General features: G+C 46.7%; 1 protein-coding gene across 1 annotated transcript in view; it reads right to left on the reverse strand.

The window, feature by feature from the left end:
* The window catches only part of ptprz1a (protein tyrosine phosphatase receptor type Z1a), a 113,140-nt gene extending 100,096 nt beyond the window's left edge, over positions 1-13,044 (reverse strand). The window contains exon 1 of the mRNA XM_083663296.1: positions 12,927-13,044. Within this exon, the coding sequence (XP_083519422.1) occupies positions 12,927-12,993 (67 nt within the window). The 5' untranslated portion in view covers positions 12,994-13,044. The remainder of the gene's footprint in view (positions 1-12,926) is intronic.
* Between the last annotated feature and the right edge of the window lie 7,943 nt (positions 13,045-20,987).

The following is a 20,987-nucleotide window of genomic DNA, read 5'->3' on the forward strand; positions in this document are numbered from 1 at the left end:
TGTGGGGGGGTGGTGGGGTGTATGTGGGGGGGTGGTGGGGTGTATGTGGGGGGAGCAGGGTGGTGGGGTGTATGTGGGGGGGTGGTGGGGTGTATGTGGGGGGAGCAGGGTGGTGGGGTGTATGTGGGGGGGGTGGTGGGGGGTGTATGTGGGGGGGTGGTGGGGTGTATGTGGGGGGAGCAGGGTGGTGGGGTGTATGTGGGGGGGGAGCAGGGTGGTGGGGGTGTATGTGGGGGGAGCAGGGTGGTGGGGTGTATGTGGGGGGGAGCAGGGTGGTGGGGTGTATGTGGGGGGAGCAGGGTGGTGGGGTGTATGTGGGGGGGTGGTGGGGTGTATGTGGGGGGTTGGTGGGGTGTATGTGGGGGTGGGTGGTGGGGTGTATGTGGGGGTTGGGGTGTATGTGGGGGGTTGGTGGGGTGTATGTGGGGGGAGCAGGGTGGTGGGGTGTATGTGGGGGGGTGGTGGGGTGTATGTGGGGGGAGCAGGGTGGTGGGGTGTATGTGGGGGGGTGGTGGGGGGGTGTATGTGGGGGGGGGGGTGGTGGGGTGTATGTGGGGGGGAGCAGGGTGGTGGGGTGTATGTGGGGGGGTTGGTGGGGTGTATGTGGGGGGTGGTGGGGTGTATGTGGGGGGGGGTGGGGTGGTGGGTTGGGGGACAGACAGTGTAAAGATGGAGGACATGGTGCAGAGAAAAGGAGAGCTGTGGGACAAGAGGTGAAGGAAGATGTGCAACAGGAGAAGCATGTGACAGCAGAGAGAAAGGAGAGAATAAGAGGAGGGCAGAAAGGAGAGGAAGAGCAAACAGATGGAAGTGTAAAAAGGAGAGAGTGTGAAGGAAGAGGAGGCATGGGAAAAGAGGAAGCGGCAGAATGAGAGGCAGAGGGGAGAGAGAGAAGACTAATGAAGGCAGGAGTGCTGCTTAACCTGCACTCCATCGCTCCTCTGCGGGGGGGGGGGGGGGGGGGGGGGGGCTGTGTGTGTGTGTGTGGGGGGGGGGGGTTCTCACACTCCTACTCCGGCTTCACAGTGTGTGTGTCCCATCTCACCACAAGCCACCCACTGCCAGGACAAATTGCAATGCCATCTTCATCTGTGATGCTTTTTCATGCCTTTTTGTCAATTTTGTCGGTGTTTGTCATTTTAAATCAGTTGTTATGTATTTTTTGTCCGGTTTTGTCATTATTTGTCTGTTTCTATGTTTTTGTTGTTCTTGTTTTGCAGTTTTTGTCTTTTTTTGTCAGTTTTGAAATTTTTGTCAGTTTTTATCTTTTTGTCAATGTTGAATGTATGAATATAGAGATAACTGTGCAGTCGGTACGTAACAGCCAGTTTTTGTCTTTTTCTGCCAGTTTGTTGTTGTTTATGAGGGGGGGGGGGCAGGGGGCTTCAAAGTGTGAGAGCGTCCTGCGTCGCCACAAACCTCTGGGACAAATCGCAGTGCCATCATTATGTCACGCTCAGTTTGTCTTTTTTTTGTCTTTTTTTGTCAGTTTTTGTTTTTATTTTTGTCAATTTGTATGTAATTTTTAATCCGTTTTTATGTAATTTTTAATCAGTTTTTATGTCATTTTTAATGTAATTTTTTTGTCTTTTTTGCTAGTCTTTGTTGTTGTTGTTTTTTGGGGGGGTGGGGGGGTCTTATCCACCCCTCCAAACACACTGCGTTCTCACACTCCTGCTCTAGCTCCAGTGTGAGAGCGTACCCGCCTCGCCACAAACCACCAGGACAAATGGCAGTGCCATCATCATGCGTCACGCTCAAACAACCAGCTCCCCCTTTTTCTCTTTTTTTACTCTGTTGCTGTGCTCCCTCTATACCCCCACCCCCCTCCTCCTTTTGCCTTTGCCCCCTCTCCTCTCCTCTCCTCTCCTCTCCTCTCCTCTCCTCTCCTCTCCTCTCCTCTCTTCTCCTCTCCTCTCCCCTCCTCTCCTCTCCTCTTCCCTCCTCTCCTCTCCTCTCCCCTCCTCTCCTCTCTTCTCCTCTCCTCTCTCCTCCTCTCCTCTTCTCTCCTCTCCTCTCCTCTCCCCTCCTCTCCTCTCCCCTCCTCTCCCCTCCTCTCCTGTCCTCTCCTCTCCCCTACCCTCCTCTCTTCTCCTCTCCTCTCCCCTCCTCTCCTCTCCTCTCCTGTCCTCTCCTCTCCCCTACCCTCCTCTCTTCTCCTCTCCCCTCCTCTCGCCTCCTCTCGCCTCCTCTCCTCTCTCCTTCTCTCCTCTCCCCTCCTCTCTTCTCCTCTCCCCTACCCTCCTCTCTTCTCCTCTCCCCTCCTCTCCTCTTCTACTACTGTTACTAAACAAATCTTATTCAGCCAGGGCATGTCTTAGAGGAGCAGCGGCTCGTACTGAGGAGCCTGGGTCTCAGCTACCCACAATGGATGCCCGGGACGCCCCGGGCATCCCAAACAAATATATTTTTCCCCTCCATAATTTTGGTGATTTATTATACATAATATGTACAACAGTGACGTTCCTTTTAGATTTGGTTGTTGTCCTTTAGTTATGTAATGTTACACAAATATGCAAAATATAAAATTAGGCACATAATATTGTATCAGTAAATGAGGTTTCTCCATATTTAGTGTAAAGCCAGAGAGTATGGAATACACAGGGAGAAGAGAACCACATCTATCAAGTATGGAGTTGATAATAATAATAATAATAATAATAATAATAATAATAATAATAATAATAATAATAATAATAATAATATAAAAACTGCTTTAATTTGTGCTGCACAGCCCTCCCACAGCTCGTCATATATGGCATTCACAAACAAAAAGGAGTACAACTTTTTTTCCAGACATGTGACTCTCTCTCTCTCTCTCTCTGTCTCACACACACACACACACACACACACACACACACACACACACACACAGACACTTCTCTCACACACACGCCATTGAGTCTATGACACACACACATGCACTCTCTCCAAAACGGAACACTGTCGCTGTTTTCTGGCTGTTTTCCACCCGTGACTGATGTTGCTCCCACAAAAGTAGAAAGTCCCACTTTCTGTTCATAGCAGTGAAGACGATTCGGCGGCCATTTTCTCTGATTACAGCAGCGGGCTGGACACGCCCCACAATGCCACGCCCATGTGTATCTCAGCCAATCACGATGCATTTCATGCATCAACGTTGCAGACTCGTCGTCACTGCCATCGCTGGCCTTCCTTTCAAAATATAAGCTTTCTGCAGAGTCGTGTAATTGTGACATAACATTTTTCATAACATTTTATACTATTTTGAAAAAGCGTTACTAAATATAGAGGCAAAGTGGAACGTCACTTCCTGCTTCAGCACTGTACCAGATTTTCATCCGCCATTTATTTTCCCATAGACATTTCGTAAAATGCTTTTACCTTTTAAACGGTACAGATATATTTAGAAACAGGAGAGATCGCATAACATTTCACTCAGACTAAAACATTAAAAAAAAATGCAGGTTTAAAGAAAATATTTTTTTCTACGTTTTGGTCCGAGTGAAATGTTCTATGGTCTCTCCCGATTCCAAATATAGCTGAACCGTTTGGTTTGACCAAGTAAAACTATTTTTTATAAGCATTTTAGGAAATGTCTATGGGAAAATAAATTGCGGAAGAAAATCTCTGGTACAGTGCTGAAGCAGGAAGTGAGGGTCACTTTGCCTCTCTATTCAGCCCGGGCCGGACACAGAAAGAGGGGCGACTCGCTGGATTCAGCCGGTGGCCCCCTGGCTCGTGTTACGCCTGACTGAACACCGCTGAGCCTAATACCCGCTAATCTGTTCATCAAATCCCCCGACCCCGCCACTACAGATCTGCTTTGCTTCTTTTACAGGCGACCCCGCGGTGAGGAGCGGGGCATCCCGCGCCAAGACGGAGCAGAACCTCGACGGGAGAGAGAAAGAGAGAGAAAGAGAAAGAGAGAGAGGAAGAGAGAGAGAGAGGAAGAGAGAGAGAGAGAGAAAGAGAGAGAGAGGGGAAGAGAGAGAGACGACTGAGAAATGAGGGAGGGGAGTTAGGTCAACTGAGGTGAAGAAAGAATCCAAATGAGGTGGAATCAGGCGCAGGTCCATTTTCTCTTCTCTTCTCAAACGAAAGCTTAAATTGGGGGCCGAGTGATGGGACGGAATTCAACATATCACGAGACAAAAAGGTGTCATTCCATCTGTTGTGTCGGGAACATGAATGGTGATATCAGCTCTGTTATTCTCACTAATGTCACTCTTGACCATCACGGTGTCACAACGCTCTCCCTCCAGACGATTGTCACTTTGTAACGACATTTATAAAAAATGTTTACATTCTAGCAGCCAATAGCATCGCTGGAAAGATTTGAATGCCAGAAATGAACAGCATTCGGCTCAGTCACATGTTGTCACTGACCTTGATCACATGGTCTCTCATGGTTGCATTGAATGCCGAAGCCCGTATCGCACCTCTAATCGTATCCTGACATAAGAAGAGCTATGAATCTGACCCACATAGGTAACCATAGCAACCATAGTAAACAACATACAGTACAGTAACCGCTTCTCATTATGCAAATTCACACGAGGTTAATCATCTGTTAATCACTGTCTACTGGGTACGTTGGGGTATGACTCGTTGTTTAGCTGGCAGTTTGCAGCACACGGGCCAGAAAGTGACTGTTTTCTGGGAAGCGGTTGTGCCCGCTCCATCCAGGTTGGCAGGATCAGAGTCTGGGAGAGTGTGGGCATCGTGTTCCCTCCCACCCCCACCCAGCAAAAAACACAGCACCCACCTAGCAGCAGCTAGCACCCATCCAGCCCCTGCACCGCCTGACTGACAGACTGACACACTATGACGGCCATCTGTCGCCACACTGATTCCCTGTTAGAAAACAACAGAGAGAGGAGAGGAGAGAGTAGAACTGCAAAGATGAATCGATTCGTTGTTAACTATTAAATTAATCGCCAACTATTGATAATCGATTCATCAGTTTGAGTAATTCTTTAAGAAGTCAAACTTAATGTGATTTTTTTTTTTTTTTTTTTTTTTTTACTCCTCTATGACACTAAGCTGAGTATTTTTGGATTAACAAGAGAGTTGAGGACATCATCTTGGGCTTTGGGAAACACTGATTGACATTAAAACAAATAATCGATTCATCAAGAAGACGGATTAGGACAGCTTAATCGACAATGAAAATAATCGTGAGTTGCAGCGAGGGGGGAGGAGATGAGGGGAGGAGAGGACAGGAGACTGGAGGAGATGAGAGGAGAGGGGATGGGATGAGATGAGAGGGGGTGAGATGAGAGGAGAGGGGAGGAGATGAGGAGGAGATGAGGGGAGAGGAGAGGAGAGGAGAGGAGAGGAGAGGAGAGGAGAGGAGAGGAGAGGAGAGGAGAGGAGAGGAGAGGAGAGGAGAGAAGATGAGGGGGAGGAGAGGAGAGGAGATGAGAGGAGAGGGGATGAGGGGAGAGGAGAGGGGAGAAGATGAGGGGAGATGAGAGGAGAGGAGAGGAGAGGAGATGAGAGGGGAGGAGAGGGGAGAAGATGAGGGGAGATGAGGGGGAGGAGAGGAGAGGAGAGGAGAGGATATGAGAGGGGATGAGAGGGGATGAAGGGAGAGGAGAGGAGAGGAGAGGATATGAGAGGGGATGAGAGGGGATGAGGGGAGAGGAGAGGAGAGGAGAGGATATGAGAGGGGATGAGAGGGGATGAGGGGAGAGGAGAGGAGAGAAGATGAGGGGAGAGGAGGGGAGATTAGATGAGAGGAGAAGAGAGGGGAGGGGAGGAGATGAGATGAGAGGAGAGGGGATGAGGGGAGAGGAGAGGGGAGGAGATGAGAGGAGAAGAGGGGACGAGATGAGAGGAAAGTTGAGGACAGGAGAGCGATGGAGAGGAGAGGAGAGGAGAGGAGATGAGATGAGAGGGGATGAGAGGGGAGGAGAGGAGGTGAGAGGGGAGGGGATGAGATGAGAGGGGAGGAGAGGGCAGGCTAAGGCCGGCACTGCTCCCTGACTGATATCTCAGAGAGGACAGATGGCTCTCTGTCTCTCTAAGCTTTCTCCTCACTTCTGTCTTTTCTTCCACCATCAACTCCTCCGCTGCCTTCTCAGTGGCCTGCTGCCTTCTCAGTGGCCTGGCACTATGTTTCATCAAAGCTTTACTTCCAAAAAGCCCAGAGTGAAAAGGGATGGTGGGGGGGGGTGCAGGTACCAACCCGCCCAGCAGCAGCACGAGTCCAAGTTCACTGGCCCGGGCACAAAAGGTTTCACATGGCTTCAGCCAAACCAGCTCTGGCCGGCTTCTTCTCACCAAAATCTTTGTTTGGAGTCTCGCCCCCAAAAGATTCAGCCGAGCATATCGCCACCGCCATCGCTCTGGCATGCTGCTCGCTACCGCCATCGCTCTGGCATGCTGCTCGCTACCGCCATCGCTCTGGCATGCTGCTCGCTACCGCCATCGCTCTGGCATGCTGCTCACTACCGCCATCGCTCTGGCATGCTGCGTTGACCAGAGAGGAGAGGAACTAACAAAGCCATCACTCTGAGGAACTGGACATCAACACATGCTTCAGCTCTTAACAGAAGCCATCACTCTGAGGAACTGGACATCAACACATGCTTCAGCTCTTAACAGAAGCCATCACTCTGAGGAACTGGACATCAACACATGCTTCAGCTCTTAACAGACAGGGAATTTGAAAGACGCTCCAAAGTGGTGGAGAACTGAGTTTATTTATTTATTTATTTATGTATTACCTTTGTCAGTTTTTGCCTTTTGTCAGTTTTTAGCATTTTTGTCAGTTTTTATGTTATTTTTTGTCCGTTTTGACAGTTTTTTGTCATTTTGTTGCCATTTTGTTGTCAGTTGTTGTCTTTTTCCAACAGTTTTGTCAGTTTTGTTGATTTTTGTCATGTTTCCGACCGTTTTTATGTCAGTCCCCAGTCTGACACAGCAGAGTTAATTAGGACAAAAAGATAAAAATAAATGACTCACTGACAGTTCGGCAATATATTGGTCCTTGATTTGCTTTTAAATTTCCATGCATTCATTAGCCATAATCCACCGACAGCTAATCAGAATCAGAATGATTTGCTTTTAAAGTACACACGACACGTACAGAACAAACAAAGAAAGAAATGTATGCACGAGTCAAAAAACAGGCAAGGCAAAGAAGGGTACATTAGAATTTACAGTAGCTACTACAGTATATACATTTATGACACTTTTTGTGTATATAGGCTACCTAACTTCTATTCAATTCTATTTGTTTTGTTGTTTGTTTGTGTGTGTGTGTGAGTGTGTGTGTGTGTGTGTGTGTGTGTGTGTGTGTGTGTGTGTGTGTGTGTGTGTGTGTGTGTGTGTGTGTGTGTGTGTGTGTGTGTGTGTGTGTGTCTGTGTGTGTGTGTCTGTCTTTTTTTTGGGGTCTATTCTATGCTTCGTATACAGTAACGTCTCTATGTTTGTATTCTTCCCTATCTGAGTGTGAGCAAGTGTAGCATGACTCAATTTCCCCTCGGGTATCAATAAAGTTATTCTGATTCTGATATACAATGAGTGTGCCGTAAAGTGTCTAATTAATAATTCCGTTAATTATGAGCCGATTAGTGAACAAGCAGCTCATTAGGGAGTTAGTTCACTTGTTGCTCACTTCATTATACACATGGCTGCAAATACACGAAGGCTCTACAACTCCATCACTCTGAACATGTCCTCACAGGGATCCAATAACTTATAAAAACCTTGTTGTTACAGCATTGTTACAAGACATTACTGTTAGTTACATGTTAGTTATATATTATTTACTAGGTAAGTAAGCGTTGTAGTGACTGGTTAACCATCATGGTTTCATGGTTTGTATGGACGGCTGTGTTCAGGATGGGGGAGGGGGTGGGTTGATGCTGCTTGTGGCCTTTGGGGTTTTTAAATAAAGGTTCTAATCAACTGAACCACAGATGACAGTTCACAAGAGTGAACACAAACAGGAATATTATAAGCGTGTAATATTCCACTCCAGTTCAATAATCTTATAAAGACACCACTATGTGACAGGTGCCAGGTGTCAGAGGGCACACTATCTCATGCCTTCTGGTTCTGCCCTTCTTTAACAGGATTCTGGGCTAAAATATTTGATTGGTACTCTAAGGCGTACAAAATAACCCTGCAGCCGAGGCAGAACTCGCCATCTTCGGTTGCTCAGAGTCCTCTCTGAACTTTCCTACAGCTGTGCAACACTCTCTGACACAGGGGGCAACTGTCGCCAAAAGACTCATTCTGAAGGAATGGAAGTCCTCCTCTTTGCCTTCTTTTCAGGCGTGGCTGATGGACATGATCTCTGTTATACAGATGGAAAGACTCGGGTTCCTGAGAGCCAACTCTCTTGGAAGATTCTTGACCATCTGGGACCCGTTTTTGGCCTACTTTGACGAGGCTAAGAATGACAAGTGACCGGTGTTAGGGGTGACGGGTGACTCGCCCGGCTGATTTCTCGTTGACCCAGACAGTTCTGAGTCGGACACAAATGGACTGAAACACTTTGAATCAACAACAAGCAGCTTCTTTCATTTCCCATGAAAACTCACTGCAACCTGCCCCTGATGCTCCTACAAGGACTTATACTCACTGCAACCTGCCCATGATGCTCCTACAAGGACTTATACTCACTGCAACCTGCCCATGATGCTCCTACAAGGACTTATACTCACTGCAACCTGCCCCTGATGCTCCTACAAGGACTTATACTCACTGCAACCTGCCCCTGATGCTCCTACAAGGACTTATACTCACTGCAACCTGCCCATGATGCTCCTACAAGGACTTATACTCACTGCAACCTGCCCCTGATGCTCCTACAAGGACTTATACTCACTGCAACCTGCCCATGATGCTCCTACAAGGACTTATACTCACTGCAACCTGCCCATGATGCTCCTACAAGGACTTATACTCAATGCAACCTGCCCATGATGCTCCTACAAGGACTTATACTCAATGCAACCTGCCCATGATGCTCCTACAAGGACTTATACTCACTGCAACCTGCCCCTGATGCTCCTACAAGGACTTATACTCACTGCAACCTGCCCATGATGCTCCTACAAGGACTTATACTCACTGCAACCTGCCCATGATACTCCTACAAGGACTTATACTCACTGCAACCTGCCCATGATGCTCCTACAAGGACTTATACTCAATGCAACCTGCCCATGATGCTCCTACAAGGACTTATACTCACTGCAACCTGCCCATGATGCTCCTACAAGGACTTATACTCAATGCAACCTGCCCATGATACTCCTACAAGGACTTATACTCACTGCAACCTGCCCATGATGCTCCTACAAGGACTTATACTCACTGCAACCTGCCCATGATACTCCTACAAGGACTTATACTCACTGCAACCTGCCCATGATGCTCCTACAAGGACTTATACTCAATGCAACCTGCCCATGATGCTCCTACAAGGACTTATACTCACTGCAACCTGCCCATGATACTCCTACAAGGACTTATACTCAATGCAACCTGCCCATGATGCTCCTACAAGGACTTATACTCACTGCAACCTGCCCATGATGCTCCTACAAGGACTTATACTCACTGCAACCTGCCCATGATGCTCCTACAAGGACGTATACTCAATGCAACCTGCCCATGATGCTCCTACAAGGACTTATACTCAATGCAACCTGCCCATGATGCTCCTACAAGGACTTATACTCACTGCAACCTGCCCATGATGCTCCTACAAGGACTTATACTCACTGCAACCTGCCCATGATGCTCCTACAAGGACTTATACTCACTGCAACCTGCCCATGATGCTCCTACAAGGACTTATACTCACTGCAACCTACCCATTATACTCCTACAAGGACTTATACTCACTGCAACCTGACCATGATGCTCCTACAAGGAACTGCAACCTGCCCATGATGCTCCTACAAGGACTTATACTCACTGCAACCTGCCCACGATGCTCCTACAAGGATTTATACTCACTGCAACCTGCCCCTGATGCTCCTACAAGGACTTATACTCACTGCAACCTGCCCATGATGCTCCTACAAGGACTTATACTCACTGCAACCTGCCCATGATGCTCCTACAAGGACTTATACTCACTGCAACCTGCCCATGATGCTCCTACAAGGACTTATACTCAATGCAACCTGCCCCTGAAGCTCCTACAAGGACTTATACTCAATGCAACCTGCCCATGATGCTCCTACAAGGACTTATACTCACTGCAACCTGCCCCTGATGCTCCTACAAGGACTTATACTCAATGCAACCTGCCCATGATGCTCCTACAAGGACTTATACTCAATGCAACCTGCCCATGATGCTCCTACAAGGACTTATACTCACTGCAACCTGCCCATGATGCTCCTAATACTAAAGCTTAATTTATACTTATTAGAAAGTGTCGCTCAGCACACGGTCGCAGATGAAAAAGAAAGTGTCGCTCATGGTGTTGTATTTATACTTCAGTGAATGTCGCCTCGTTCAACGGTCACGTGACACCCGAACGCTGCAGACAGCCAAGGCAAGAGAGGGAATGGAATGCACAGTGAAACCACCTCGGAGGCAAGATGTAACGTACTTGACTGCAGCCGCATATTATAAACGACACACAACCACACAACTCACCTCCTCTCTCTCTGGGAAATGCACAATGTTCTTTGTGATTTTCACAAAGTCATACATCAAGGACAGGCTGATAAAAATAGCGGAGACACGTTCATTCATTTCAATCGAGTGAAAACCAAAACAAGGAAGTCACGCGCATGCCGTCTATATAGCCAATCAGACTTGTGCGATACTATGATGTAGTCAGCGACACTAGACATTTCACCAGGTAGCAGACACTGCTCGCCGACACTTGAAAGTGTCGATTCAAGTCCTCATTTCTGTCGGCGACCGTTTCAAAAAGTGTCGGCAGACGAAGCATAAATTGGGCTTAAGGCCCCCCACTCTGGCCCCTGGGCCGGTGCTTAAAGTTTGTCTCTGAGTTTAATTAACAAAAAATCAACAACAGTGACTATACTGTAGATGCACGATATATCAGCAATCATATCGGTATAGGCCGATGTTAGTAATTTTTTAATATATCGATATCAGTCCGATGAGCAAAATAACAGCAACGTTAATATTGGTTGTCTATATTGACCAAAATTATCATATTGAGAGGAAACAGTGTAAATCTATGAATTATGGACTCTTCCAAATGTTTTTGGAAATAAAGAAAGACATTACCTTTCCAAATTCACAGTGTTTACATGTATTTTTCGTACAAAATTAAAGGAACACTCCGCCCATTTTCAACCAGCTTTGTATCATTAGAACATCAGTAGTATATCAGAAAACTGTAAACTGTTTTGAAGTCTGTCATTTAATTTCACAGTTATTGAGTGTTAAAGTATGGACCAGTGACATCACTGGTCCACACTAACTCAAATTAATAACTCATTAACTCAAATCAACTCTCAATAACTGTCAAACTATTCATCATTCATCTAGTTTGACAGTTATTGAGAGTTGATTTGAGTTAATGAGTTATTCATTTGAGTTAGTGTGGACCAGTGATGTCACTGGTCCACACTTTAACACTCAATAACTGTCAAATTAAATGACAGACTTCAAAACCGTTTACAGTTTTCTGATATACTACTGATGTTCTAATGATACAAAGCTGGTTGAAAATGGGCAGAGTGTTCCTTTAACTTATCATAGAAACTTGTTTTTATTTACATCTGTAAACGGTTATCCGCCATAAGTTACAGCAATGTTAATATTGGTATTGGCCAAAATGTTCATATCGGTGCATCACCAGTGACATTAGTACACTTTTTTTACCTCCTGATAAGGAGGATCAGTGTGTGCTACTTAACAGTGAGTTTTTAGCATAGTAACATGAACACACGTTCATATTTTTTTTATATCCTATTGTACCACCGTGATATTCCTATAATATTCTGACACAAACTTAGTGTTATTCTATACTAAATGTATAGTGACCCTCCTATGGTTTCACTATAATATTCCTATGATAATCCTTCAGGATTATAATGTGTTCGTTTGGTGTCGTATCTGTCTGGTATCTTTATGTATCACAGGATTACTGCAGCAGCAGGTTTTCTTGTGGGTTTATAATGGCGGATGATACGGAGCCGGTCAGTGTCATGCTGACAGGTCGCTTTGGGGACCCCCCTCCCCCCAACACACACACACACACACACACACACACACACACACACACACACACACACACACACACAGGCTCAATATGAACAAAGTGTTGGTCAATCTAACTGAGAAAGTAGTTAGTTGTCCTGCTGGGGGGGGGGGGGTTGGGGGTTCATAGGAGAACCAACAATAGCCTATACACTTTACACACATCATCACAATAGCAGACAGTAACAGTACACCAATGAGAACACCCAGCAGCACCTGACAATAGCATAATGGTGACGGGCATAAAGCACATAAAAAGACTCCTGGCTCCCTCAGAGTGGCTGTGTGGGTATCAGGCGAGCCCTTCTGCACCTCATGGTCCTGTATGCGCTAAAGGGCAGGACAGTGAAGTGGGTGATCATATCAGGCGTGATTTTGTAAAGAAAGACAAAAAGAGAGGGGGAGACCTTTTGGACTTGTTTTTTTGTGCTGAACGTTTCCAAATACGCACACCGCGTTATTACGCACCGCACGTTCCACACAGAGTTTCAACATTACATGGGGACCATCTAATTTCAGCAGAAAACAGCAAGTTCAAACCACACAGAGACATAGACGGCCCTGACTTTTGCTGTTTAAAGAGGAGACACAATTCTTTGACCACAGACACCTGCGCCGCCTGCAGCTGCATGGAGCAGCGAGTTGAAAACAAACTCGCGTCATGAATACAGTGTGACAGACAGACAGACAGACAGACAGACAGACAGACAGACAGACAGACAGTCTACCTGGTTGTGTGGAGAGCAGTAAGGTTAGGAGTTGAATCTGCAGCAGGACGCGCACCGCCGTCTCCATGTCGGAAAGGCTTCAGTAGTTCGCAGCCAGCCAGTCGGAGAGTAGAGTTCCCGGTAGGTCCGCTTCACTGCCTCATGCCGCCCGGTGACGGTGAGTCTCTCTCTGTGTATCCACCCGGTGCGCGCACCCGGTCCGTCCCGTCCACAGCACAATGACTGACTTGAGCCGAAGAGAGAGAGAGAGAGAGGGGAGAGGAGGAGCGCCGCCCACAGCCTGACGGAGAGAGGAGGACGCAGAGAGAGGGGCTCCACCACATCAAACATTTACCATTATCATATTTTATTATCATTTTGATTAGTATTAGTAGCCTACTAGCCTAGCATGGCCTCTTTGTTGTTGTTTATTATGCTTATTCTTATCTTTTATTTTATTTCCTGCAGATGTTTGCAGAATTTACTAGCCTGCAATCTCGTGCTACGCGCGCTCGATTCCTACGCTCCTCCGCTGCGCGGACTTGCCCCGCTGCGCGTTGCCCGCAGCTCGGCGGCTGCGTGGCCTCTGTGCTCTATTGGCACCAGGAAGGATGGCATCACTGATGACATCACATCATTAGGTAGGCCTAATAGAGCTCAACAGTCACGTGACCTTTCGTGACGTTCCGCATTCATTTTCTCCATAAACATTTAGATAAATCCTTATATTTCCTTATGTTTTTTATAGGCCTATATTTCCTGCAGCTCGCCAACTACGCGTCCAGGAAGGATGACATCACTGATGACATCATCACTGATGACATCAAATCATCATTAGGTAATTAGGGCAATCACCTAATTTAAAAAAATCTAGCTCTGTCAGACAACTGCACGCATGCTCCTTACACCTCCTGAAAGTTTCAGCCGGATCACACGTAAAACGGCATAGCTGTGGCCGGATAAAATTCTGCTCACTGGTCACTCACACACACACACACACACACACACACACACACACACACACACACACACACACACACACACACACACACACACACACACACACACACACTTCTCATTCTTATTATATATAGGAATTTGCAAAATGATGATGATGATGATTATTATTGATAGTAGTAGTTAGTTAGATTAATATTAGATTGCATGGTATATATTTGTATAATTTAATCTGAGAAAATATTTTAATACACGTAAGAATTAGAAATACAAAAAAGCTATGAATCACTTTCCACTATGACAACTTCATTAACCTAAATCACTTAAAGAGACACTTGATGCTGAACTGGTTTTGTGTTGTGGGGTTCACAGAGCCACTGACCTCTGATTAAATGGAGACGAACACATCAGCACTGACCCAGAAATCACAATTCACCCAGGGAGAGCAAGTGTGTGTGTGTGTGTGTGTGTGTGTGTGTGTGTGTGTGTGTGTGTGTGTGTGTGTGTGTGTGTGTGTGTGTGTGTGTGTGTGTGTGTGTGTGTGTGTGTGTGCGTGCGTGCGTGCATGCGAATATTGAACGTTTACAAACTTTCTTACAAACCTTCCAAACACACTAAACAACAAAAAACTAAAAGATTAGATACAAATGACAGAAACAAAATAACACAACTGCCAGCTCACAGAAAGGTGCTCATATGCATGTCAGTCCGTACAATTACTGAAATGTCCACAGATGAGTTGAGGATCAGAAATAGAGTCCAGAGCCAAGTCCAAGGGCTGGAAAAATGAAATGAAATCCTGGCGGATCAACGCACAATACATATACAGTGCAGTCTGTTACAGTTAGTTCACAGGTTGACTCCTCTCCCTCTTAATATGTTCAATAAAGGGTCCCTAAATCTTAAGAAAACTCAAACAACTTGGTTAAAGTTAGGGTTATGGTGCGGGTAAAAAAAAAGCAGGCATGTGTGATGCAGGTGGTTGGTGTATAAAATTGATAATAAAAACACTTTGAAAAAACCTCCAACCATAAAAACCAGTTCAATATTACAGTACGAGAGGTGAGCGATACCAGCAACTTACAGTAGTAACACACAGACCAGGGGAGGAAAGGTAAAATAAGACATTTATTACTATACTAAAATGTGCACGAGGGAAAAATCGAGCAATAAAATATCTCTAAAAATGTAATCTAAAAAAAGTGTGCTAAAAGTCCATTAAAAGTCCCAGAATAAAATAACACAGCTCAGCAGGCAGCATGTAGTCTCTGATGTGCTCGTCCCCCACACGCACTGTTTCACTGGCTGGGACCCTCTGCCTCGCGTCTCCGGCTGCTGCTTATCTGTGGCTGTCTGCTGCTGCTGCTCTCTGCCATCATGTCTGCTCCGGAGGAGGAGGAACGGTGCTTCTCAGGAAGGCTGGGGGGGGCCTCGACCCGCCCGCGGTTCCTGGACAACTTGGTGGGGCAACTGTAGGCCTTCCCTCTCTCCCTCTCCCCTGTGTGCTCCAGCCACGGCGCGCCCATAGGTATACGCTGAGAGAGAGAGAGGGATATGTGGGCCTTCCACCAACAAGTTGCCCCACTTGGTCCTCACACACTCCCCACCTCTGATGTTCCTCCTCCTGCTCACTCAGTTGTCTCTTCTTCTTATTATTATTATTATTACTAAAGCTATATAGTGCAATTACAATGTCAATAAAAAAGTGTACACCCAAAATGATCCTATTCACCCCAATATCCATACCGTGGCCCAGAACAATCGTCTAGGCCGGAGCGAACGCTTCATTCAGTGTTTTCGTCAGTTCCTCTCGCGAAATGTCCCCAATGTCCAAAGATCTTCTGCCAGCGTCCACCACCATCTTGATCCTCTCTGACTTGCTTCCTATCTCCAGAGCACAGTTGATCACCATCGCCATGAAATAAACTGTTTTCAGATTCACCAGCACCGCTCTTCTCCTGTTCCTTTCGTACTTCCACTATCTCATGTTTCCTCTCCAGACTTTTAACTGCCTCAGCATAAGACATTCCTTTCTCTTCTCTTACCTTGTTCACCTTTACCTCTCTAATCCTTTCTGGACACTGTTTTGATCCTGCATGATGCGACTCCTCACAATGCAGGCATTTAACCTGCCCTTTACACTCCACCGTGTCTTTCCCACATCGCACACATGGCCATATTCTTGACAACGTCAACACCAGACAGGCGCCCTCTCGAACGGCCTCACCCTGTAGCTTAGACAATCCAGTAACACCGTTTCAGGAAGCTCTTCTTTAAAAGTCAGACACACAGATACTGTTCTCCTTACCTTCTCCAAACCTGTTCATCCTTCTGGCATGCCAGGAATTGAACACGCGGCCCTCCCTTTCAGACCTTGTGTTCCTGCTGGACTACCTGGCTCGTACAAAAAACAGGAGAAAGGTTACATTTGGCATCGGGACAGCGCACCCGGGACTTTTACAAAGCCACGGAATTTGAGAAGGAGCTGGTTGATCATCGTCACAGAGACTGAAGAGATCTGACACTGAAGAGGGCCAGAGAGAATTTTCCTTTCAAACAGTGGTTCTCAAGGTGGGGTCTCTGGGACCCCCACAGGGGTCCTTGAGGGGGTTGCAGGGGATCCCCAACAAAAAGGGGGATCATTTATTTTCAATACTGTATAAAGGATAGTTTATTTTTACTAGACCAGGGGTTTTCAAAGTCTGAGACTGTGGGCCTCCCCTCAGACAAAGCTTGGAAAAATGTGACCCCCCCCCCCCCTCCATCCCACAGACACTCAACAATTGAACCACGAAAGTCAGATATTGCTGTTTGACATACTTCAGTCTACACCAAATATATAAACAGGTCTGTCTGAAGCCATGTATTTGTTTCTGACTGTGGGAAAACGGTCAAATCCCCTAAAGGTTTTTCTGAACTATCTCTTTTTAGGCTATTCTATGTGATCTCCTTTTGATAATTAATGTCATATTTTTTCACTTCCATTCACTGAGCCTCCCCTGAAACAGTTTGGAGCCCCCCTGGCCCTGGGGAGGCCCGCCTCCCACTTTGAACACCTCTGCACTATACCACCCATAGGCAGTGTTGGGGGTAACTCATTACAAAAGTAACATATTACATGTAATATATTACTTTTAGCAGTAACTCAGTAATATAACTTATTACTTATAGGATTTCAGTAATATTATACCAGTTACTTTGTCAAGTAACTTACAAATTGAGTTACATTTTATTAAATCAAAGCACATATTGAAAAAAGATACAATCATTTCCTAATCAAACTGTTTGATTTAATGCAAATAACCACTATAGATGACAATAACAAAGGAAAAGAATAACATTTAGAATTTTGGATTGTTTAAACTGACTTCAAGGCGGTTGAAATTATTTTTCGGGATGTTCCGGGGCAGCGATGTCATTCTGCTGCTGCTGTTGTTCAAAAGTAGTGTAATAAGTAATGAGTTACTCTACACAGAAAGTAATATTGTAAAGTAACGTAAAGTACTGTAAGTAAAGTAAGTATTGTAAAGTAATTACTTTCAAATGAAAGTAACTAGTAATATGTAGTATATTACATTTTGAAAGTAACTTGCCCAACACCGCCCATAAGTAACACGATGACAGCATGTATGACTGTTTTGCTCATGGGTTTCATACACTTTCTGTAATAAAACTTCTAAGAGTAAAAATGTGACCAAATCTTATCAGGGGGACTCTGGGACAAAATCTGATCACATGGGGGGTCCATGGTCTAATTTGTATCAGTTTAGGGGTCCTTGACGTGAAAAAGTTTGAGAACCAGTGCTTTCAAAAAAAATAATGTAATCAAGTTGAATTATCTTGCTATGCTGGGAGGAAAAGTCTTATTTCACAACATCACCAGACCAGTCTTGTCTGTGGGGAATCTGCATCAGAAATCAGTGAGATGAGGTGATCTCATCTGCAGATTTCTCCCCTTGTTTTCAGAACAAACAGAGTTGAAGACTTGAAATGACTCGTGAAGCCGAAGCTTTTATATTTCTGTCCGTCTTTCAGTTTGCTCTGGGACTTGATTGACGCCTCCTCTTCCTCACGGCTCCCTGCTTCTCCTCCAACAAAGACTGGCTCAGAGTTCAAGCCCCCGAGAAGTTGAAGCGGACTCTCCTTGAGCTCGGCTTCCACCGCCGCCACCTCAGATTTTCAACTTCAAAACAAACTACCGTGCCGCCCCCCTCCTTTATCTGAGCGAATACATTTGCATAATTTACTCTGGATTATCCTTAATTTATGCAGAAACTGCTTTTCACTTGTTGGGTTTACGTGTTTCCAGGGGGGGGGCTAATAAAATTAGTCGTACTCCCACAGAGACGCCATTCAAGGCTTTCCGTGCTGCTGTAGCTGCTTTAAAGGTTAGGACAGTTCAACACCGCTTTCCTTCAGACTACAGTGAGGACAGAGAGAGATTTCTGCACTCCGACACCAGTCTGTGACCTGAAATGATCTCTGGAGGGAAACTAACCAGCTAGATCGCCGCAGTACATTCTCTCATCTGTCTCCTATTCGTGCTAATGACTCGTCCCAGGGGACATTTTCACGCTGCCTAGCCAGCTGCACACAGCAGAGTGTGGACAGAACGCATTCAGACAAACCATGCTGCTATTTAGTTCAGAGCAAGCACAGTGTATTGATCAGAGGAAAACATCAGCTGATCGATCAGTCGGCATGTTCCAGCCTGTGAGAGGAGAGTTGCCCAGCGGCGTAACGGGCCCGCTATTATGACAGGCCCTAGTGCATATGACGGGCCCTAGTGCACGCTATTACGACAGGCCCTAGTGCATATGGCAGGTCCTAGTGCATATGACGGGCCCTAGTGCATATGATGGGCCCTAGTGCACGCCTTTATGACAGGCCCTAGTGCATATGGCGGGCCCTAGTGCATATGCCAGGTCCTAGTGCATATGACGGGCCCTTAGGCACACTTTTATGACAGGCCCTAGTGCATATGACGGGCCCTAGTGCACGCTATTATGACAGGCCCTAGTGCATATGACGAGCCCTAGTGCATGCTATTATGACAGGCCCTAGTGCATATGGCAGGTCCTAGTGCATATGACGGGCCCTAGTGCATATGACGGGCCCTTAGGCACGCTTTTATGACAGGCCCTAGTGCATATGACGGGCCCTAGTGCACGCTATTATGACAGGCCCTAGTGCATATGACGGGCCCTAGTGCACACTATTATGACAGGCCCTAGTGCATATGGCAGGTCCTAGTGCATATGACGGGCCCTAGTGCATATGACGGGCCCTTAGGCACGTTTTTATGACAGGCCCTAGTGCATATGACGGGCCCTTAGGCACGCTTTTATGACAGGCCCTAGTGCATATGATGGGCACTAGTGCACGCTATTATGACAGGCCCTAGTGCATATGATGGTTCCTAGTGCACGCAATTATGACAGGCCCTAGTGCATATGATGAGCCCTAGTGCATGCTATTATGACAGGCCCTAGTGCATATGGCAGGTCCTAGTGCATATGACGGGCCCTAGTGCATATGACGGGCCCTTAGGCACGCTTTTATGACAGGCCCTAGTGCATATGACGGGCCCTAGTGCACGCTATTATGACAGGCCCTAGTGCATATGACGGGCCCTAGTGCACACTATTATGACAGGCCCTAGTGCATATGGCAGGTCCTAGTGCATATGACGGGCCCTAGTGCATATGACGGGCCCTTAGGCACGTTTTTATGACAGGCCCTAGTGCATATGACGGGCCCTTAGGCACGCTTTTATGACAGGCCCTAGTGCATATGATGGGCACTAGTGCACGCTATTATGACAGGCCCTAGTGCATATGATGGGCCCTAGTGCACGCCTTTATGACAGGCCCTAGTGCATATGGCGGGCCCTAGTGCATATGCCAGGTCCTAGTGCATATGACGGGCCCTTAGGCACACTTTTATGACAGGCCCTAGTGCATATGACGGGCCCTAGTGCACGCTATTATGACAGGCCCTAGTGCATATGACGAGCCCTAGTGCATGCTATTATGACAGGCCCTAGTGCATATGGCAGGTCCTAGTGCATATGACGGGCCCTAGTGCATATGACGGGCCCTTAGGCACGCTTTTATGACAGGCCCTAGTGCATATGACGGGCCCTAGTGCACGCTATTATGACAGGCCCTAGTGCATATGACGGGCCCTAGTGCACACTATTATGACAGGCCCTAGTGCATATGGCAGGTCCTAGTGCATATGACGGGCCCTAGTGCATATGACGGGCCCTTAGGCACGTTTTTATGACAGGCCCTAGTGCATATGACGGGCCCTTAGGCACGCTTTTATGACAGGCCCTAGTGCATATGATGGGCACTAGTGCACGCTATTATGACAGTTCCTAGTGCATATGATGGTTCCTAGTGCACGCAATTATGACAGGCCCTAGTGCAAAAGACGGACCCTAGTCCCATATCCCATTGATGCTGGGATATTATTTTTCTCTTAGAAAGACTAGAAAACAAAACAAACAAAATGTGACAAAATGTGACACACCTGCTATTGGTCCCTGATCGGCAACCTGCGCGATCACTGGACAGGTGACCTGTCAATCACCCCCAAAACATAGTCTTTACTATAAACAGGTGAGTTATATAGAAATTCATCCCCATGCAGTTGTTATGAAAGGTGACATTACACTAGCTATAATAGGCCAAAGTGTTTTCCTTTTGGGCCCAGCCTCAAGTGGCCATTTGAGGAACTACAGTTTTCAGGATCACTTCCACAGCTTCCTCTGTAAAACCCCGAGCTAGTATAGCCCACTGGGCTCGGCAAGCTTTAGAACTTTAGAACTGGACGGACAAACAACCCAACATGCTGCAGGCACACACACACTCATGCTGCCAGGCACACACACACTCATGCTGCCAGGCACACACACACTCATGCTGCCAGGCACACACACACTCATGCTGCCAGGCACACACACACTCATGCTGCCAGGCACACACACACTCATGCTGCCAGGCACACACACACTCATGCTGCCAGGCACACACACACTCATGCTGCCAGGCACACACACACTCATGCTGCCAGGCACACACACACTCATGCTGCCAGGCACACACACACTCATGCTGC

Source organism: Poromitra crassiceps, assembly GCF_964638095.1.
Source record: "Poromitra crassiceps genome assembly, chromosome: 30".
Taxonomy (NCBI): Eukaryota; Metazoa; Chordata; class Actinopteri; order Beryciformes; family Melamphaidae; genus Poromitra; species Poromitra crassiceps.